We start from the raw sequence: 23637 nt of genomic DNA, 5'->3' as shown, positions 1-23637 counted from the left end.
AGGCATTCAGCCTTCTTCATGGTCCAACTGTCAGACCCATACATGACTACTGGATAAACCATAGCTTTGACTATATGGACCTTTTTCAGCAAAGTAATGTCTCTGCTTTTTAATACGCTGCCTAGGTTTGTCATAGCTTTTCTTCCAAGGAGCAAAGGCTTTGATTTCATGGCTGCAGTCACCATCTGCAGTGATCTTGGAGCCCAGGAAAATAAAGTCTGTCATGGTTCCCATTGTTTCCCCATAGATTTGCCATAAAGCGATGGGACCAGATGCCATGATCATTGTTTTTTTGAATGTTTAGTCTAAGCCAGCTTTTTCACTCTCCTCTCACCATCAAGAAGCTCTTTAGTTCCTCTTCACTTTCTACCATAAGAGTATTGTCATCTGCATATCTGAGGTTACTGAAAGTGATTCCACCTTTTGCTTCATCCAGCTCAGCATTTCACATGATATATTCTGCATATAAGTTAAATTAGCAGGGTGACAATATACAGCCTTGATGTACTCCTTCCCCAGTTTTGAACCAGTCCATTGTTCCATGTCCAGTTCTAACTATTTCTTCTTGACCTGCATACAGGTTTCTCAGGAGGCAGGTAAGGTGATCTGGTATTCCCATCTCTTAAAGAATTTTCCAGTTTGTTGTGATCCACACAAAGGCTTTAGGGTAGTCAATGAAGCAGAAGCAGATATTTTTCTGTAATTCTCTTGCTTTTTCGATGATCCAACGGATTCGGCAATTTGATCTCTGGTTCCTCTGCCTTTTCCATATACAGCCTGAACATCTGGAAATTCTCGGTTCATGTACTGCTAAAAGCCTCACTTGGAGAATTTTGAGCATTACTTTGCTAGCGTGTGAGATGAGTGCAATTGTGTGGTAGTTTGAACATTCTTTGGCATTGCCTTTCTTTGGGATTGGAATGAAAATGGACCTTTTCCAGTTCAGTGGCCATGCTAAGTCTTCTAAATTTGCTGGCATATTGAGTACAGCACTTTCACAGCATCATCTTTTAGGATTTGAAGTAGCTCAGCTTGAATTCCACAGCCTCCACTAGCTTTGTTCATAATGATGCTTCCTAAGACCCACTTGACTTCACACTCCAGGATACCTGGCTCTAGGTAAGTGATCACACCATCATGGTTATCTGGGTCATTAAGGTCTTTTTTGTATAGTTCTGTATATTCTTGCCACCTCTTCTTAATATCTTCTGTTTCTGTTAGGTCCATAATGTTTCTGTCCTTTATTGTGTCCATATTTGCATGAAATGTTCCCTTGGTATCTTTAATTTTCTTGAAGAGATCTTTAGTCTTTCCCATTCTCTTGTTTTACTCTATTTCTTTGCATTGTTCACTTAGGAAGGCTTTCTCATGTATCCTTGCTATTCTTTGGAACTCTGCATTCAAATGGATATATCTTTCCTTTTCTCCTTTGCCTTTCGCTTCTCTTCTTTTCTCAGCTATTTGGAAGGCCTCCTCAGACAGCCATTTTGCCTTTTTGCATTTCTTTTTCTTGAGGATGGTTGTGATCACTGCTTCCTGTACAATGTCACAAACCTTCATCCATAGTTCTTTAGGCACTCTGTCTATCAAATCTAATCCCTTGAATCTATTTGTCACTTCCACTGTATAATCATAAGGGATTTGATTTAGGTCATACCTACTAAAAGTAGATTAAAAGCAAGCAGATTCACATGGTCATATAATTTTATAAATTAGCAATAGTTTAAAAAAAAGAGCAAGAATCTATTATAAAATAGGCATACTTTACAGACATTTCAGGAAAAAAAAAGTAAATGTCTTTTAAAAATACAGGAAAAAATACTCTTGTTAAGAGATTCAAAAATAAAACAAGATTTCCTTTTCAAGTCTCAGACTGGCAAAAATCCAAAAGTTTGAGAATGCGTTTTGCTGGCAGAAATACAGAGAAGTAGGGACTTTCATACATTGCAGGGTGGACCACAAGCTGATTCAACAGCATTGAAGGTCATCAAATTACAATTTCACATTCTCTTTAACTCAGAGATTCCACTTCCATAAGTTTATCCTACAGACATATTTGTACACATGTAAAAGATGATTATGCAAGGGCATGCATTATAAACCATACACTGTAATAGCAAAACAGTGAAAACAACCTGACTCTCAATAAAGAAATAATTTTAAAATTACAGTATATCTATATTAAATACAGTAATGTTATAGAACTATAAATGTGAAATTTTGCTATACTTAAATGAAAAGACAGTGAAAACAAATCCAGTGAAAAAACAAGGTATGAACAATGTGCACAGTATATTTTGGGTAAAAAGAAGGGATAACAATCAATATATGTATTGGTACATATATATATATATATATATACACACACACACACACACACACACACACACATATATGTATGAACATATTCTCTAAGGACATACAATCTAACAAAAATGTTTCTATGGGATACTGAGAGGCTACTGAGACTAGAAAACAGCTTTTAATGTTTATTTCATTTTTGAGCCATGGGGAATCGATTACCTTTTCAGAAAACACAGTAGAGAAGACAGTCCTTCAAAATCAAAACGCCTCTTTGTACATCTAATTGAAAGGGCAAAAGGAAACTAAAAGTAGCAAAGACTAACTGAATCAATTCTTCCAATGAATGCAATGTGAGTCTCTAGACTCAACTTACTAAGAGACCAGAAAGCTGTGTAGCTTTAGGGAACATAATTGTTAAAACAATAATCATTTCTGGCAAACTGAATCAGGAAGATAACAGTCACACTTAGGGTAAAAACTATTAGTGACTAATTAAAGAAGATGCTATTTAGTTCTCACTGGCATTATCATTAATGACATTAAAACCTATATCCTCAATGTAATGCATTATACTATGTAGTACTTAAGGAGATATCTAAATGATAGATGGAAATATTTCCTCCTTTCAAAAACTAACAGAATATACCTGATATGACTTCTTCTTGCTGGAGATCTGTGAATATCAAAAAGGGTATTTTCCCTCTTTTTTTGATGAGCTGGTACTTGAAAAAAAAAAAGACAATACAGAAATAATTAATAATAAATTGATAAACTGATATATTAAAGAAGCAGAAATTACTTCTGTTAATTTTCTGAATAAAAGCTGTCTTCAGGTTCTAAATGCTGTCTAAAGGAAGCACAACAAAAATAAATACTTTGTGGTAAACACTATAAGCTGCAAATAAACATTCAAAAAAAAAATGTTAAACTAAATCTTTGTGACTTTAGGTTAACCAAAGATTTCTTTGACACACCACCAAAAGCCTAATCGATTAAAATGTTTTGATAAACTAAAATTCATCAAAATTACAAATTCTGCTCTTTGAAAGATAGTATTGAGAATTTTTTTCAAGAAGCTACTGAGAAAATATTTGTAAATCACAATGACTGATATCAAGAGTACATAAGGAATTCTCAAATTTTCAGTAATAAAAAACAAACAATTGAACTGAAAAAAATGGGCAAAAGATTTCAATACTTCACCAGAGATAATCTTGGCAAATCAGCACATAAAAATATGCTAAACTTCACTAGTCATTAGCGAAATGTAAACTAAAACTACAATAAATATGTATTAAAATTAATTTTAAAAAATGACCACACCTAATGCCATCAAATTTGGAAAACTCAGCAGTGGCCACAGGACTGGAAAAGGTCAGTTTTCATTCCAATCCCAAAGAAAAGCAATGCCAAAGAATGCTCAAACTACAGCACAATTGCACTCATCTCACGCACCAGTAAAGTAATGCTCAAAATTCTCCAAGCCAGGCTTCAGCAATACGTGAACTGTGAACTTTCAGATGTTCAAGCTGGTTTTAGAAAAGGCAGAGGAACCAGAGATCAAATTGCCATCCACTGGATCATCGAAAAACCGAGAGTTCCAGAAAAAACATCTATTTCTGCTTTATTGACTATGCCAAAGCCTTTGACTGTGTGGATCACAATAAACTGTGGAAAATTCTGAAAGAGATGGGAATACCAGACCGCCTGACCTGCCTCTTGAGAAACCTATATGCAGGTCAGGAAGCAACAGTTAGAACTGGACATGGAACAACAGACTGGTTCCAAATAGGAAAAGGAGTATGTCAAGGCTGTATACTGTCACCCTGTTTATTTAACTTCTATGCAGAGTACATCATGAGAAACACTGGGCTGGAAGAAGCACAAGCTGGAATCAAGACTGCCAGGAGAAATCTCAATAACCTCAGATATGCAGATGACACCACCCTTATGGCAGAAAGTGAAGAGGAACTCAAAAGCCTCTTGATGACAGTGAAAGAAGAGAGTGAAAAAGTTGGCTTAAAGCTTAACATTCAGGAAACGAAAATCATGGCATCTGGTCCCATCACTTCATGGCAAATAGATGGGGAAACAGTGGAAACAGTGTCAGACTTTATTTTTCTGGGCTCCAAAATCACTGCAGATGGTGAATACAGCCATGAAATTAAAAGACGCTTACTCCTTGGAAGGAAAGTTATGACCAACCTAGACAGCATATTAAAAAGCAGAGACATTACTTTGCCAACAAAGGTCCGTCTAGTCAAGGCTATGGTTTTTCCAGTAGTAATGTATGGATGTGAGAGTTGGACTATGAAGAAAGCTGAGCACCGAAGAATTGATGCTTTTGAACTGTGGTGTTGGAGAAGATTCTTGAGAGTCCCTTGGACTGCATGGAGATCCAACCAGTCCATCCTAAAGGAGATCAGTCCTGGGTGTTCTTTGGAAGGAATGATGCTAAAGCTGAAACTCCAGTACTTTGGCCACCTCATGCAAAGAGTTGACTCATTAGAAAAGACTCTGATGCTGGGAGGGAGTGGGGCAGGAGGAAAAGGGGATGACAGAGGATGAGATAGCTGGATGGCATCACCGACTCAATGGACGTGAGTTTGAATGAACTCCTGGAGTTGGTGATGGACAGGGAGGCCTGGCGTGCTGCAATTCATGGGGTCACAAAGAGTCAGACACGACTGAGCGACTGAACAGAACTGAATGTTGACAAGAATAGGAAGCAACTGATACTCATACACTGTTGGTATTAATTGCTCAGTCGTGCCCGTCTCTTTGCGACCCCATGGACTGTAGCCCACCAGGCTCCTCTGTCCATGGGATTCTCCAGGCAAGAATACTGGAGTGGGTTGCCATGCCCTTCTCCAAAAGATATTCACAACCCAGGAATCGAATCTAGGTCTCTCACATTGCAGGCAGATTCTTTACCATATAACTACTGCCAAGGGATTCCATACACTGTTAGTGAGAATGTAAATGGTATAATTACTTTGGAAGAGTTTGGTAATTCTTAGTCAGTTAAACATACACCTAATTAAAAAACCCAGCCTTCTACTTCTAGGTATTTATAAGAAAAATGAAAACATATGTCCAAACAAAGACTTGCAAACATATGTTCATAACAACTTATGTATTTATAATACCCAGACACCAGAAATGTCAACAATCCAAATGTCATAAACAAATGAATGGGTAAACAAATTGTGATATACCCATCCAATGGAATGCTACTCAGCAATAAAGAGAAAAATACTACTGTCATAGTCAACAACATGGATGAGTCTTACCATTATGTACTGAGTGGAATAAGTCAGACAAAAAAGAGTCTATACTATATATAAAATTTGAGAAAATGTAAATTCATCCATGGTGACAGAAAGCAGGTAAGATAAGTCACTGCCTGAGGGTTGGGAGAAGGAGGCAAAAGAAGGTTGAAATGAAATGAAATGGTCAGTCGTGTCCAACTCTTTGCGACCCCACAGACTATACAGTCCATGGAATTCTCCAGGCCAGAATACTGGAGTGGGTAGCTGTTGCCTTCTCCAGGGGATCTTCCCAACATAGGGATCAAACCCAGGTCTCCCGCATTGCAGGCAGATTCTTTGCCAGCTGAGCCACAAGGGTTAGGAGTAGATTATAAGCAGGCAGAATGAAATTTGAAGGTGGAGAGGTTGATGAAAATGCTCATTATCTTGACTGTGGTGACAGTTTCATAAGTAAATCCCTAAGGTATTTCCAACTTGCCAAATTGTGTACATGAAGCATATGGAATGGCAATGGATTACATATAACTCATACCTCAATAAAGCTTTAAAAAAAAAAAAAAAACACTAATAAAATGGCTCACAATCTTTTCTCTGTCCTAACACACCTGTCCTATTATTATCAGGGCTATCTGTGACAGTGATTCCTAACTGAAGCAGAATAATGTCTACATACTTCAGCGAGCTTTTAGTGAGGTAACTTTGATATTTCCAGAGAATCAATCACTGCTTTAGATTATGAGAGTTTGAATAAGATGATCCATTATGCTAAATGAAAGTAGCAAGACACAAAAGGTCACATATAGGTAAATCGATGGAGACAGAAAGTGCATTAGTGATTGCCAAGGGCTAGGGGGACGGAAGTATAAAAGTAATAAAATATTCCAGAATTAGACAGCGGTGATGACTGCACACCCTTGTGAATATACTAAAAACTCATAAATTGTACAGATAAAAAATAAGGAAAGCCTGGCAAAAATGGCAAATTTAATGATATGTGAACTAAATTTCAATATTCTAAAAACTGAAGGAAATCAATCATGATGGAATTTCCCAAGAGCTGGGGAAATAGTCAATAAAACAGAACCTATGGAACTGATTACTTGTCATCAGATTTTAAAGTGTTAGGATAAATTGTTTCCTTCTTAAGACTAAAACAAAACACAAACCTAGCTTACTGGCTAAGCTGCCCTTTTGTGACTTTAGCTTAAATTACTTAACCACTTGGAACACAGAGAGGCTTGCCCTAAAGAACTGCTGCAAATGAAAGTATTCAATGAACAACAAAGTAATACAAAAGTATAAGCAGTATTTATTTTTAAATTTAGGGTTATTTAAATAAAATGTGCATACACTATGTAATTCTATATTCCAGTTGTATCCTCCAACATTCAGTCATGTGTGTGAACAGAAGCATACATAAGAAAAGATATACGGAATCTGTAAGAGATTTCATTCTTTTAAATTCAACAACACTAATTTTTTTTTAAGAAACAGAGCAGAATAAGCTACTCAACCACAAAAAGGAAAGAAGTTATTTAGAATCTCTTACCTATTGGAGGTGCTTGGTATCGATCCACTGTTTTTCTTTGTCTCAAATTATATGGCCTATCATTTTCTTCTCCTTCTGCCTCTTCAACCTCTATATCTCCATCTTCCTCTTGAGATTCTAGTTTCCCACACACAAAAAGCAAAAGGAAAAAAAACTGCTTTAATCTACAAGGATTGGTCTACTCTAAAACTGAATATTTATATTTTATCTTTTTCTATACAGGTGACATTTAAAAGTGTCAACATGGTATGATACAGCATAAATCAATGCAATTAAAAATGAAACTAGATAGATGTAAAAGAAAATGCCTTTCCTACAAATAATATAGTTCTCTGCTAAATATATCAATATGATCACAATTGAGCTCTTGATTCACCTATGACTTTTCAATCTTTTGTATTATCTTTTTGGACATATAAAGCAATAATAGAATATGATTCAAAACTTTATTACAGCAAACTCCATTCAATGCCCAATCAACCACTGAATACAGTTATTTAGCATTCACATACTACTTGATAGTTCAAAAAAAATATGCTTAAAAGATAATTACTAATGTTACAAGAGTAATTTTTGTTGACAGTGTAATGGTTACTAGGCCCACTGATAACAGGTAAACACAGATTAGTTACATTTTTGGTAGAAAAATTCAGGCAGAGATTGGGAGAGAGTATGAAAGCAGATTTCTAGGGTACTGGTAATAGTTTATTTCTTGATCAGTTTATAATTTACCTGGCTATACACTTTAAAAATAAATTATAATGTACATAAATCCTTTATTTTTAAAAAGTGATTTTGCTATAGCTATGATGTGACATCTATTTACAGTTTAAAAGTCTGGTGAAACACTACTATATTTAAAATGGATAACCAAAAAGGACTTATTGTATAGCACATGGAACTCTGCTCAACATTATGTGGCAGCCTGGATGGGAGGGGAGTTTGGAGGAGAATGGATACATGTATATGTATGGCTGAGTTCCTTTGCTATCCACATAAAACTATCACAACATTGTTAAATAGCTATACTTCAATATAAAATTAAAAGTTAAAAAGAAAAGAGAGTTTGATGAAAATGTTTAAGCTTATGGTCCTCAAATGCAATGTACTTTATGATTAACTTTTTAACCACAGGAATTTTCAATATAACACAATCATATTAAAGCACTGGAAAAAATACTAAACTATCAGTGATGCTCAGTGAAACAGGAGACTAAAAATGCAAAGGACTTTACATTTTACTCATGAGAAAATTAGCAAATGCAATATTACTTAAGTAAATAATACTTTAAATTACTTGCGCCCAAATAAGTTTCCTTAAAACTTCAAAAAATTACCTTTTGGGGGAAAAAAAAAAAAAAACTGCATTATTTATTATGAGAAAAAATTCTAAACATGGCAAGTCCTCAGGGAAATCTACAAAGATGTTCAGTTAATAATAAGGCAAAAATCACATTATAAATCTGTCTCACCTATACTGATTTTCTCCAAAGGAAGCAATATAGAGGTTCTAGCTGTAACAACAATAATATTTGCTCAATAAAATACCTTCATTAAAAATATCAACTCTTCAAAACTTGCTAATAATATATTAATTACAGAATTTGAGAAATAAACCCATTCTTATCCAGCTAAGCTACATGAATAGTAGGAACTAATAAGATTTCCCAGTGAAAAACAACTATACTGCATTTAAAATACACCAAATCTTCTAAAAATCCATTTTAATAAAGAAAGTTAACATGTACAGAATTAAACCCTATAAATGTAAATCCTATAGATCTTACTAGTCATCAATTTATAATCCTCAGACAAATGTGCTTTCATCTACTCCCAAATCCAGCCTGACAAATTCAGTCAGGATTCTTCAAATCAGAACTCAGATAGATAGGCCTCAGAAAAAAGCAGTACCACTCCCTCCAGTAGTATTAGCAATCTTTCTTTCTCTTAACTTCACCATCCTGTGTCCATAACTAAATTTGAGATCCAAATAATCATAGATTTAGGTGGCTATGGACAGAGATTTCCAGTTAAAAAGTACCTAAATACAAAAGAGGTCTTGCCTACTAACAAGCAGATCAGCCCATGGCAAATGTTGCATCAGATTAGGTCATTTAAGGACTACCCAACAGCTTACTAACAAGATATATCAATATTACACAACAATGCATAGCGTACAGCAAAGGCATTTTTCCAAATGAAGGAATACTCAGAAATGTCAGTGGAACAAAAATTATTCCGAATTATATAATATAGACCTCTAAAGTCAAAAATCACCCATCCAGCAATATACTATATATATATATATACACACACACACACACACATATATATATATAGTTTGTATATGTTTTTCTTTCCTCCCACCTGAACTTTGTAGCATTTATTTCATAAAGGTGCTTTACAAACCTTCTTCTTCACCCTCAGTAGAGACTTCATGATGATTTTGTATACCATAACTATTTCTTCTCAGTGACTTTCTTCGCCTTTTCACTCTTGAATACATATCCATGTTTTCCTTTTAAAGAGAGAAATCTGTCAAATATTAACATGAAATTTATTCCCAGCCATCAGTATCACTAGCCCAATGGGACATGCCCACTTGATAAAATTTACTGAGGATCTATTTGCAAGGCACAGATCAATGAAAATGGACCTTACTGAATTTAATAAATGTATGAAACAAGAAGAAAAATAAAACTCATAAGATACTTGAAAATTGGGCAGGGAGAGGGGAAATGTGCCTAGGGGAGTGAGGGAGGAAGCACTTGAAATGAGCCTTGAAACAAAGATAGAACTGCATTAAGTCCTCAACCAGAAGTATTAACAAGAGTAAAAGATAGGAAAGTAAGAATGATGTGTTTGTATTTGGACAATGATGTATGAGAAGATAAAGTTTGAAACCACATTATGCCAGTTGAGGTGATTTGGGGTTTTTTTCATTTATTTATTTTTAATTGGAGAATAATTGCTTTACAATGTTGTACTGGTTTCTGCCATACATCAACATGAATCAGCCATAGGTATACATATATCCCCTTCCTCCTGAGCCTTCCTCCTACTCCGTCCCACCCCTCTAGGTCGTCACAGAGCGCTGGGTTTGAGGTCCCTGTGTCATATAGCAAATTCCCATTGGCTATCTAAGGTGATTTTAATTAATTCAGCACACATTAAAAAACCATTAAAGGGACTTCCCTGGTGGTTCAGTGGTTAAGACTCCATACTCCTAATGCAAGGGATATAGGTTCAATCCCTGGTTGGGGAACTAAGATCTCACATGCCACACAGTGCAGCAAAAAAAAAAACCTTAATAGTTAACAACAGAATCAGAGTTGTACTTTAAGATGTTGTTGTTTAGTCACTAAGCTGCATCCAACTCTTTAGCCATCACATGGACTGTAGCCCACCAGGCTCCTCTGTCCATGGGATTTCTCAATCAAGAATCTGGAGTAGGTTGCCATTTCCTTCTCCAGGAGATCTCTCTGGCAAAAGGGTAGAGGGTCTTTTGAGGAAGCTTGTGGCAAGCAAGGTATGGATAAAAGAAAAAAGAAAACAATAAAATCTCAGATTAAATTGGAAACAAAAAAGGAACAATTCTGTTAATTCAAGAAAATCCAAATGCTGCTCTCTTTGAATTCCTCGATCAAAATAAAAACTACTTGCAACGGTTGTTGTTGTTGCTGTTGTTGTTGTGTTAGCCGCTCAGTCATGTCCGACTCTTTGCAACCCCATGAACTGTAGCCCACCAGGCTCCTCTGTCCATGGGATTTCCCAGGCAAGAATACTGGAGTGGGTTACCATTTCCTCCTCCAGGAGATCTTCCTGACCCAGATATCAAACCTCGGTCTCCCATATTGCAGGCAGATTCTTTACCCTTTGAGCCACCAGGGACAGTTGTTAAGATTAACATACTCACAAATTCTGTATCTGTCCACATTCGAAGCCGTTCTACTTCTCCTGATCGACGATTCCGTCTAATGTTTATGTTGTCCATTTCCTGTAGTACAGCTTCAGCAGTACTACAATTACATAATAAAACTAGGGTTTAGACAATTGCAGGATCAAACTGTATATCATACAGGTAAAAGAGCTCATCATCAAAGAATAATTAAGCCATCTAATTTCTAACTGTACCTAATATCCCAGTTAATATCTTCTTCTGAACTAGCATCCATTAGAAGATACTGCCTCAAAAACAGAAGGAAACAGGGAATGCCCTGGCAGTCCAGTGGTTAGGACTCAGTGATTTCACTGCTGGGGTCTGGGTTCAAACCCTGGTCAGGGAACTAAGATCCCACAAGCCATGCAGCATGGCCAAAAAAGAAAAGAAAGACAGAAACAGAACATCTTCTGTCATGATATATTAAAATAAAACTTACAAATAGAAGACCTTTGTTTACTCAGCTTCAAATATTTAAATTCATAATACTACTACAAATAACTGACTATCAGATCCATGGTACAAAAAAAAAAAAAAACTAATTCGAATCTTTTTATTTGAAGATGGTGTTAAAAATTGTATAGAATAAAGAATTTGTAAAAAGTTTAAAGCCAGCATAAGGTTAACTGAACTGATACTTTTTTTTTTAATTTACTTATTTTTAATTGAAGGATAATTGCTTTACAATATTGTGCTGGTTTCTGCCATACATCAACATAAATCAGCCATAGGTATACCTATGTCCCCTTCCTCTTAAACCTCTCCCACCTCCCACTCCAAGAGCAGATATATTTAGAAATTAGAGGAAACTGACATCCACAAAATACATACTGACATTGACATTTTAAACACACACGGCACTTACTATGTGTTCAGATACTGATCTAGGTGCTTAACAAATAATAACTAATACTCAAATTTGACGCTACCACAATAAAATATAATTTCCTCTCCTTTCAAATAGGAATTACAGTCATCTCCCTTCTCCAGGCTATTACAAGGATTAAGTAGGAATGATTATTATTTGAGAAGAATACAGTTTCATTGCACGTAGATGCTGAGGGAGGAGTCAGCTAGGCTATATCCAACATGTGCAGTCTCAAAAGACTTTCAATTCAGAATCTTGACTAAGTAAAACTATACCTATTATATATCAGTAATGGAACTTAATGTTTCTTGAAAACTGTCAAAACATAAATGTTAAAAGAGCAAATATTAAAGGACTATACTAGTGAAGTTAAAATAAAATTATTTTTTATATTATCTAAGTATGCACAAGAGCTTAAAAAGTATGAGGGAAAAAAATATGCTATCACATAAATTGCATTAAATCTAGTAAAGTGACTAGAGCTAACCAAGGTTAATTCAAATTAAGTTTTTAAATAATTGTACTGATTGCTAAGTCAGTGCCTAAGTTACTTTTTAAAACACAACTGGCTTAAAAAAAAAAAACAATTACATGAAACTGCTTACTGCAAAAACATTCATACCTATTTACCAGTTGATCAAATAACAAACTCTGGTTCACACTTTCAAATCTGTTTTTCCTGGAACGACAGCTTTTTCTGACTTCCATGTCACCATTTATACAAGAAAGTTCCCCATCTCCTTTCTTTTCCCCTCGATGGGGATGGCTTCGAAGGGCTACAAGAAGAGAGAAATTTCCATTTCAAAGTACAGAGTATAAAAAGAAAGAAAAAAATCAAAAATTACTTTAAAAAGACTATAAGGAGCTTACTATAACCTCTTAAATGACTTTAATATCCAATAATGTAAAATTTCTAAAACTGTTTACAATCTGCCATGATAACTTAAATTATTTCAATTGTACTAATTTCTCAATGTTTAACAATTATATACATATTTACCATGACTGTAATCCAGTCACTTCCAACTGTATGCTGAGCATACTAGTAAATTACACTATTTTACCCCACTTTAGAACTCTAACAACATTATAAGTATTTCAATACCAACCAGTTTCATAACAGAATACTCACATAAGCTACTATGTCCGTTTGGTAATGTAGCACCAGGCTGAGAAGTTAACCTAGAACACAATTATATTTAATATGCAAACACATCAACATTCATTTAAAGAAACAAAAATGCAATACTGGTGGAATCACGTTAATCTTTAAATGTCACTAATGCAATATTACTTTTTTAAAAGGAAAGAAAACATTTTTTTACCTTAAGATTGATAATATACAAATTAATAAAATACATTAGTGAAAAGTCATTTCATTACTTCAAGAAAAGCTTTAATAACAAGTTATAAACTGAACTCACTCTGTCTTCAACTCTATAAATTAAAATCCAATGGAAAGGCTTAAGCTCTGTATGTACCGTAAAGTTAACTAATGCCATAAATAGCAATGGTCACAGATCTTTACTACTTGTTTCCATTGACAACCTAAGATTCAAACAAAGTTATTCAAGCAATAAATTGTAAGAAGAAAAAAGTACTTGAATACCAACAAGGTTTAATAATTTCTTCAAAGTATTATATTACACATTCTAAACTAATACATGAAAACTTAGTTAATCTCTCAAAAGTCATTGTACCACTCTCCCTTTTGGTGGAGGGACAGAAATGTTCAGTCACTAGAAAGATACTTAAAGTGTCATCAAAATATGAAAATTTATGGAAGAAAGTTGCAGTATACCTTACTATAATTAAAATTCAAAAACAAAAACTAAAAATTGTTACATAATAAAAGAGCTGTCAACATAAACTTATTTTTTTTAAATACCCAACAATTATTATTTCCAAATATTAAAAAGGGGAGAGAGACGACATTCAAAAAATAGTATATATGACTTTCTTCTGCTTATCTATGTGGTTTGCACAACATTTTTTAACTAAAATATTCTAACATTTTTGGTTACTCTAGCATGCTTTATGTTAATTATATATATTAATGTCATAAATATTAATTATAAATGTCCCTGTCTAGTAAAAGTCACAGACAGAATGACCACATGATATAAACAAAAACTATTACGTACCTTCCGACTATCAAGAACACAAAAACAAAAAAGTCCATCCCTCCTTTCCCCAGGAAAACAACACAACCATCTTGTTCTAAAATACTACTTCTTGGAAAGTATTTCATTTTTAGAATCTTTATTATACAATTCTCCTGGTTTATGAGCTTGACTATAAAGTAGTAAAATTGATGTTATTAGGTTATTCCTTAACACATTATACATGTGGAATTTCCTAGAATCATTCTTAAAATCCACTTAAAACCACATAGAAAAAGCATAAATACATTTTGGCTTTGGACCCAACATAATATTAACTCAGGGACATCAGTTAATTCACAATTCTTGGCTTCAAATGAATTTTAGCTGTATGTAAGACCAAATGGTTGGAATTTCACATAAATTATTCAAAAGAAAAGATGCTAACCCTAAAATCATTCTACATAAGAAATCTAAAACTCCGTTGAAAAAATAACATCACTAGGATGAAAGCACAGTAACAATTTTTGTTCCTCTAAAGAAGACAGTGCTTACTTGCTTTTATTTCATTGCTAATGAAAGATCTGATTTAAGGTGGGCGAAAAAAGAAAACTTCTTCAATCAATCCCATTAACTTACAATCATAGCTTATTGTCATCACTGTACCATTATCATTTCTCTTTATAAAAAGGAGAAAGAAAAAAAAAGGAGATAGAATATGAAATACTCGGATGTAAAAAGATAATATTGGTATTTCAAGGGTTGGTCTGCCTATACAATTATATAGGTGCTTAAAAAGTCTCTTGAATCAATGTTCCCCAAAATTAATCACTTAAAATGTAACCTTGCATTGGAGAAGGAAATGGCAACCCACTCCAGTGTTCTTGTCTGGGAAATCCCATGGACAGAGGAACCGGGCAGGCTACAGTCCTTGGGATCACAAAGAGTCAGACATGACTTAGTAACTAAACGTTGTGTCAAAATGATATCCTTGTGAACCAAGGAATTTAAGACATACCTAGTATTTACAAATCTTTAAATGAATTGCTTATTTAATAAAATTATGAGTAGATTTATGCTTAATATCATTTCAAAAGGATTGAATTATTTTACCCTGAGAAATCATTGATGATTTAATCTGAAAACCCTTGTGCATTGATTATATCTACTTATATATTCAAAGCAGTCATTTCTCTTCAATAATTTTATAATATCTCTTGAGTGAGATAAAAAATTAAAAAATAAAAGTTTTCAGCAATCCCCCCCCCAAAAAAATGTAACCATGCAGGTTCATTGATTAAATGAATCCTCTAATAAATCCTTTATGATTATGAAGTCCCCTTTGTTTATTTTTAAAATGGGGAATAAGTGGGGGATATTTTCCTTTATCTCTGTACCCTAAATTTTTTAAATGGAGACACTATCACTGCATTCAGTAATTATTACATTAAAAGTTTCTACATCTTTAATTATGTGGAACAAGCTACCAGTTCAATACCAGACTCAAAAATCATTACTTATTCACCCACATAAACCCAAGGCATTCAATGATTTATGAGAATTTTAGACCTCAATGCAGCAAAAGCATTCATTTGGAAAAACTTTAACCACTACCTGCCTTCAATTCTAATAAGCCTCAGCAGTGGTGATTACACTTCTGCCTAACCTCACTACTCCCTCATCATTTGACCACAAAACAAAATTTTCACACATATTATACTTTAGTGCACAGTTAGGCTTATCAAAGATTTAATTTCGTGTGTTTCTCAGAGTATGTCTATTATTCCACAGACATCAAATGCATGCCATGAGAATTCTCCATGTTGACTCTCCCAACCACCTACTCCCCAACACACAGCCTCCAAATTAGATAAATATCCAGTGGCTAAATAAATGTCAACTGACAAAGTCAATGAAATGGGATTCTGAACTCAAAATACTTGTAAGCTGCAACAGCTATCTAGGTTAGCAAGTATATTTATGAATTTCTACATATAAGCTAAAGAAGAAAAGATGTAATACAGTAGTAAAGATTTTTACCAAGAAAATCCTCATTTTACAAAAATATTATCAATCACTGTAACTATATTGATAAACTTGGGACTTTAAATATATAAACCCAGATTCCTCCCCCCCAAAAAACTTATAATCTATCTCAAATCATTTATGAAGATATCAAAGTTCTAGTTCCATTTTAATCTCTATTTTCATCCAATCTCTAAAAGTTATTCCTAAATGTTATTTTACCAATCAACAGTAGTTTCTTTAAAGAATTTAATGGTTGTTAAAGTCCTTTAAGATTCATCATTTTTCATAGCTAATACTAATTTTTATCTTTATTCAATTTTCCTCCAAATGAACTGCATTTTAAAAAATCATTTTCCTGAAAGAACTTCAGTCATTTTACCTTAGATGCGCTCAGGACTTTAGATTACCAAAATAAAGGAATTAGGATTCTCAGGTTCATGACATAAAAACTAATATAAGCACTCATATAAATCCTGATTTTTCTATTTATATTATCTCAAAATCTAAAATATTTTTAACTACAAGTTTCCCAGAAATTCAATTCTGTTGAATCTGACAGACCAAATGGCATTTTCTTTTCAGGTCATCTGAAATATTAAAAGACTCTAGCAGTGTCTTTTCACATTCACATAACCCCAAAACTTTTAAAATTATGTGAATTGCTAAACATTATTCTCCTGTCAAAACAGAAGCAGTAAATTCTATTAGCATTCATTATTTCTTAAGTTTCTTATTCAAAATGTACTGAAAGTTTTTTTAAAGGATAAGGTATCTAAATGGAAGCAAAACTCTTTTTTTACATGAAAGACATGATTAAGATTAATTTATACAGATCTCTGAGTGGATAAGGTGTGAAAAATCTATTGTACTAGAGAGGCTCATACTTGAGTTACACTGTTAAAATTATCTTACAATTAAAAGCCAAACTTTTAACAGTAAAAGAATACTTTTTAGAAACATTTGTTAGAAAAAGAAGCCTGATTCACTCATCTAATAAACACAGGATACAGATTACATCCTATAAATCAAGTGTACAAGTATAATTAAAGGAAAGTACTTATTTTAAGTGACATCATTATAGTGATCTGGATCTGTTTCATCTCACAGATGAATGAGTATGGGAAAGGTGGGAAAGTTAAAAAAAAAAAAAATCAATAGATGATTCACATAATTTTCAACTTAGCTCTCAGACAATGCAAAATTAAAACTTTTAAATAAAATGGTACATATTAAATTAGGCACAGACTCTTTAGAGACTAGTAAATGTATAATGCCTATCAAAATCTATGTAACTCCAAAGATTATTTTCATTAAAGACTAATAGCAGTGTCCAGAATTTACCTACAGACATAAAATAAAAATACTGTCAAAAAGGAATTTCCTTTTACTTTTGTTTGCAATTGGCATATCATCAGCACTTTTACATTAAAGACTTTGGAAAAAAGAGAAGCTAAGGATTCTAAGCTGAAAATTTAAATCTCTTCTGAGTGTATATACAGCTATCCTATCTACATTAAATTAGTACCACTTACTTTGGTGAGTAAAATTATGTTCATAATACATATCAAAACAGACACAGAGAAAATTTAAGTTGAAAACAATCAGATACATGAAAAGATTTATTAGAAATTAATTTAGATTTTATTACATTTTAGCATACCAATTCAAGTGGAATATTTAATAATTTTAGGAAGAAGAGATTTTATTTTATTTTTAAATAAAAAATATACTTCTAACCATTGTTTTTATTTAAATTTTCAGAAGTATAAACATGTATGCACATTCAAGACCTATCAAAATTCTTAATGTTTTAAGTAATAATAGTTTCCATTACATACTAAATGTATTTTTGGTATATTTAGAGAAAATAAAATTACATACAAAAATTATAAAATAAGCTTAATACAATTTATAAGTATTCCTAGACAGGTGGTTTTACAATTTAAGAAAATTAGCATTAATATCAGCCCTGAATCCCATCAAAAAAATTATGAAAAAACAATGGGTGAGTTCTCCCTTCTCACCTGGCCTGTCCACTTGATATATTCCATTCTTCTCGCTGACCAGTAGTTCGTGATTTTGATTTGTCTTTGCAAACAGAGTCAGGTTGTTTCAAAGTGCGTTTGGCTGGAGGAGACACATGGCTATCACTTAAACTACCATCAGCTTCAGCTTTCTGAAAGAAAAAGTTTAAAATGCATTTCTTATTAAAATTCATAGAATTCTTAAATTCCTGGATAGTGTTTATTCAACCAAAAACTATCTACTGAAGGAATCCCTCTACAAGTGTAGCAAAATGTAATCATCTGTAAATACAAAAACAAAAAAGTTAGATAAATTTACGCTCCAAAAAGTACATTTAGTTTTTATTTTAAAATAATTTCAAGACTACAGAAAATATGTGTAGATATTATCTAAATACTCCAGTGTGTAACTTACAAGAAAATTCTGCTACATTAGCATCATTCAATCCTCCCAATTAGGAAATCATCATTGATGTAACATAAAGCTAATTTGCAGATACATTCAAATGTTATCAAATGTCCCAACATGATCTCTCTTTCCTTTCTGATTCAGAATTATATCCAGGAACATATACTGTATGTAGTTATCAGACCTCCTCTGCCTCCTATCTGGAACAGTCCCCTCAGTTCCTCATTTTCATGCCCTTGACTATAAAGAATATAAGCTTTTTAATTCTCTGGAATGACCATCAGTCTGGGTCTACCTGATGTTCCTTGTAACCCAATTCAGGCCATAACATCCATGGAAGAATATACAGACATGATACTATGCATATTGTACCTACCCATCATTAAGAATAACCTTGATCACCTAATCAAGTTGGTGTCTGCCAGGTTTTCCCACTATAAAGTCACTATTTTTCCCTTTGTATTTGATTAGCTTATGTGAAATCATTCTTAAAATTAACCAATACTCTGTTCTTCATCAAACTCACTAGCCACAGCATTCTATGACTATTACTGGCCTTTATCCAATACCATCATGGTGGTAATTATCTAATCCAATCACTCCTATATAGTTTAGTTGGCATCCTAGTAGGGGCTTCCCTGGTGGCTCAGAGGTTAAAGTGTCTGCCTGCAATGAAAGAGACCCGGGTTCACCCTCCTTACTCAATTCATTCACTCATTTCCTAACTGGGAGGAAAGAAAAAAGCAAGATTTCCTCAAGTTTGTTCAGTAAGTTAATAGAAATTGCTAGGAGAAACAAAGGAAAGCTCATAGTCAAATACATTTCAGAAAACAATGAGGTCCAAGGTTTTTTGCTTCAGGACTTGTAAGAGTCTTTAGTATGTTAACATGCAGGGACTTCCCTGACAGTCCAATGGTTAAGACTCTACTTTCAATGCAAGGGGCGCAAGTTCCATCCCTGGTAGAGGAACTAAGATCCCACAGGCCATATGGTGATACAGAAAAAAAGTTAATATGCAATATAAATCTCCAAGTATGGATGACAGTATATAACAATTCACAAACTTATTTAATCAAGCTCTTTTTTTCATGGGGCATCTGTCAGTTCAGTTGCTTAGTCATGTCCGACTCAGACCCCATGGTCTGCAGCACACCAGGCTTCCTTGTCCATCAGCAACTGGAGTCATCTGTAGGTACTGAAGTTTCACAAATACACTCTGGGAATAAGTACTATGTACTTACTGAATTCAAGGAAAAATGGTAAAAGTATTTGAAGTTAAGCCATTTTTTAAATATGTGAGTTATTATATAACTGTGAATATTATATAACTAATGACTTTGAATATCATAAGTCATATGAGTTTATATGTTTATTTACTAGTCATTCTCTCATATTCTACAGGCTTTTTACAGCTTCATTCAGGAGTATCTCTCAAAGTGTTGTCCACATACTAACTGAATCAGAAAGCACCTGATCTGTCATTAAGAAACATAACCTGCCAAACTAGAACCTTGGGTGGAGGTGGGACATTTTCAATGAGAGCCTCCAAAGGATTCTTAGCACACAGAAGTCTGAGGACCTCTGGCATATAAAAGATTTAAGTATAGCATGATGCACATCATCTTAAATGCTGTACTATATTACTCCTACAGTGAAAAGACTTCAATCATGACTCGGCTTATAAACAGCATTACAAAGGCTTCCTTCCCTCCAAAGAACTCTAGGGATTTAAGTAAAGCAAAAAAACAGATGCAAAAAAACAAGATGCAAATACTACAGAATAATTACTTCAACATCATCTAATTAACTTCAAGCTTTGAGAAAGCTTTACCTACAAACCTGATACCAACAGTTCACCTTTAATAGGATGATCATAATGCTCAACTTTAACTTCTTCAAAGCATTTTACTAGTTAATTATAACCTAACCCTTTGAGGGAAGGCGTTGCTAGTTTCAGGATAAAAATATTTAGGAGAGATTATGCAATCTACCCACAGTCATTTAGCAATATGTGTCAGAGTGGTTACAATCCATGAGCAGGAAAGGCATTTCAAACAAAGGGAATAATTTCATTTAACAAACATTTGTTGAGGACCTACTGTGCACATAAGACATGGGGGGAGGACTAGGTAATGGTTTTAAAAAAAAAAGACTAAAATCTTCTTAACCCTTTTACACAATCTATTGAATTGACAGCTACAGTAACAATATATAGCAAATGATAGTTAAGTACTATAATAGGAATGGGATTCCCTGGTGGATCAGATGGTAAAGAATCTAGAAATACACAATTCTCTGAAAGCAAAAAATGGTAACTGCCAGCTGAGATGAAGGAAGACATCATAAACCATGTGGACTTTATTTTATAACAATAATGGAACACCTAGAATTGTCAGAGGAACATGATTCAATGATGTGATACATTCCAAGAGAGGTATAATAGTAATAATGTCAAATCGTACAAAAAATACAATAAAAAGTTGTCCTTCCCACCTAAGTGACTTTTTTGCTAAACTCTAACCTTCTAAAATAGGTAGAAAAGTTTTCCAATTTGTAAAAGTGAATTTCCTGAGTTTCTTAAACCATACTCATCAGCTACCACAAATATTAAACACTATTCTACCATAAATCTCCTAAAATTAGGTAAAAGAACTTGAGAATAATGAAACAGAAGAATTTTATGCTGCCCTGGTTGTCAGGGAAGGCTTCCTGCCCAGATTAGAATTTGTTCAGAAATCTAGAACCTGGACTTAAAAAACAAAAAGAATGTACCCAAGCACAGCATTAAAAAATGAAAAATTCGAGGCAGTAAGTGAATTAGTAAATCAAGAGATTGATTCAAGTCCTGATGATGGATTCACACAGCATTATAAATGTAGAAAATAAGAAATATTAAATGTAAAGACAGAGTGGGCATAAAAAGTGGTTGCTGTGTTTTAGGAGCTATGGAGGAAGGTGGAGGGATGTGGGGGGAGGTAAGTAGTGTGCAGATGTTGATGGGAGAAATGTAACAGTTAATTATGATTTTGAAAGTTAGGTTTAGAATCCTAGCCAGAAATCTAGGGAGATGTCTATCAGATTGTGGGAAACACAATTCTGAGACAGAGTGATGTGAGGACTAGAGATAAATATGAAATTGTACTAAAAGGGTCATAGGTAACATACAGAGTGAAAAAACAAGAGAACAAAAGTAAAAAAAAAAAAAAAAAAACTTTTAAAAATGCCTACATTACAGAGATGGAGCAGAAAGGATCTCACATAAACTAGAGAAAAACACAGTGTCTCACTCAAACAAGGGGAGTAGAAGTTTGGTTATAAAAAGATCAGATGGGATAAAAGCTGGTAAATGTGTGGATTGTTAATTAGGAGGTCACTGTAACTTATTTTTTTCCACTGTAACTTCTGACAGTGGTGAGAATGTACAGGTGATAAACCACAAAGCTACTCTTGAAAGTGTCAGAATTAAGAAAATAAGACAATAGTCTTAAACAGGTTACAAAGTCAAAGAAGTCAGTGACGAAATTTTTTTTTTTTTAAAGAGACCTGGATTCTTGTAAATACAAGAAAAGGGACCCACAGAAGAGAATAAGCTATAATAAAAATTTAAAGAGGGGAATTCCCTGGTGGTCCAGTGGTAAAGACTTGGTGCTCTCACTGCTGGGGTCCATCCCTGATTGGGGAACTCAGTTTAGTTCAGTCGCTCAGTCGTGTCTTTTGAACTGTGGTGTTGGAGAAGACTCTTTGCGACCCCATGGACGGCAGCACGCCAGGCTTCTCTGTCCCTCGCCAACTCCCGGGAGTTTACTCAAACTCATGTCCATTGAGTCAGTGATGCCATCCAACCATCTCATCCTCTGTTGTCCCCTTCTCCTGCCTTCAATCTTTCCCAGCATCAGGGTCTTTTCAACTAAGTCAGTTCTTCACATCAGATGGCCAAAGTATTGGAGTTCCAGCTTCAGCATCAGTCCTTCCAATGAATATTCAGGACTGATTTCCTTTAGGATGGACTGGTTGGATCTCCTTGCAGTCCAAGGGACTCTGAAGAGTCTTCTCTGACACCACAGTTCAAAAGCAAAAACTAAGATCCCACAAACCATACAGCAAGCCCCTTCCCCTCAAAAAAGAGCAAGATAACTGATGAGGAAAAGATCCTCAAAGAGAAAAGAAAAAACAGAATAGGAACAGCCCTTGTTAGAAAGTATATTGGTGCCATCAACCTGTTCCAGTTTTCTTTGTAAAACAGCTTTTTCTTCCACCTTTTGAAAAAATGGGTACTCCTGTTTTCATGAGAAAGCTTTAAAGGGCAATTTCTTTTTCTTTCATTTGTAAAAAGAATTCACAGAGGCAGCAGTTACCATGACTTCAGAAAACAAAACTCACACTGCTATTTATTTTCTTAGAGCCAATACTAGTCTACAAAGTCCTAAAACTTCAGGCACACAAAATATCCTAAAATTTCCTCAAATATCCCAAGAGCAACAGCTTACTAGTTTAATATTTCTAAACAATCATCATGAAAGACTATAGAAAGAAGGAAAAAATATAGAAGTGAGCTGAGGAGTCATAAAAAGATAAAAATAGTTTATATCTCTCACAGTTTAAACAGCAATTTTCTTCCTGGAAGATAATATCTTTTTATCTGAAAATATTACATGACTTAAAATGACAAAGAGACAATGGGCAGACTACAGCATGCCACAGACTTAAAAGAGAGAACAGTCTCCTATTGCAGCACTACCACTGTCACTCAAAAACTACTACTTACTTCATGTGCTGTGCTCAGTCACTCAGTCTGACTCTTTGCAACCCCACGGACTGTAGCGCGCCAGGCTCCTCTGTCCATGGAGTTCTCCAGGAAGAATATTGGAGTGGGTTGCCATTTCCTTCTCCAGGGGATCTTCCCAACCCAAGGAGTGAACCCAGGTCTCCCACATTGCAGACGGATTCTTTACCATCTGAGCCACCAGGGCATAAGATTGATAAAACCAGGTTGAGGAAATATTCGGTTGGCCAAAAAGTTTCTTCGGTTTTTAAGTGACAGACACATTTTTCACTTTCACTTTTCACTTTATTGAACAATGTATTCACCATTTTGTTCCATTACCTTCTATTACTTTTCAGGCAACTTCATAATTCCACCT

The 23637-nt window shown here is 34.3% G+C and overlaps 1 protein-coding gene across 5 annotated transcripts in view; it reads right to left on the bottom strand.

The window, feature by feature from the left end:
- Window positions 1-23637, bottom strand: part of ATAD2B (ATPase family, AAA domain containing 2B) — a 122630-nt gene that overhangs the window by 88594 nt on the left and 10399 nt on the right. For 3 of the 5 annotated variants that reach the window (XM_027555972.1, XM_027555974.1, XM_027555973.1), the window contains exons 2-9: window positions 18088-18239; window positions 13066-13115; window positions 12556-12709; window positions 11042-11144; window positions 9535-9643; window positions 8598-8639; window positions 7126-7242; window positions 2951-3026 (exon numbers count right to left, since the gene is read on the bottom strand). In XM_027555972.1, the coding sequence (XP_027411773.1) occupies window positions 2951-3026; window positions 7126-7242; window positions 8598-8639; window positions 9535-9643; window positions 11042-11144; window positions 12556-12709; window positions 13066-13115; window positions 18088-18239 (803 nt within the window). The remainder of the gene's footprint in view (window positions 1-2950; window positions 3027-7125; window positions 7243-8597; window positions 8640-9534; window positions 9644-11041; window positions 11145-12555; window positions 12710-13065; window positions 13116-18087; window positions 18240-23637) is intronic. The other 2 variants (XM_027555975.1, XM_027555977.1) reach the window with 1 other exon arrangement.

This window comes from Bos indicus x Bos taurus, chromosome 11 (assembly GCF_003369695.1).
Source record: "Bos indicus x Bos taurus breed Angus x Brahman F1 hybrid chromosome 11, Bos_hybrid_MaternalHap_v2.0, whole genome shotgun sequence".
In the NCBI taxonomy this organism is placed as follows: domain Eukaryota; kingdom Metazoa; phylum Chordata; class Mammalia; order Artiodactyla; family Bovidae; genus Bos; species Bos indicus x Bos taurus.
The sequence above is the reverse complement of the archived record's forward strand: the minus strand, read 5'-3'. Positions and strand labels throughout refer to the sequence as shown.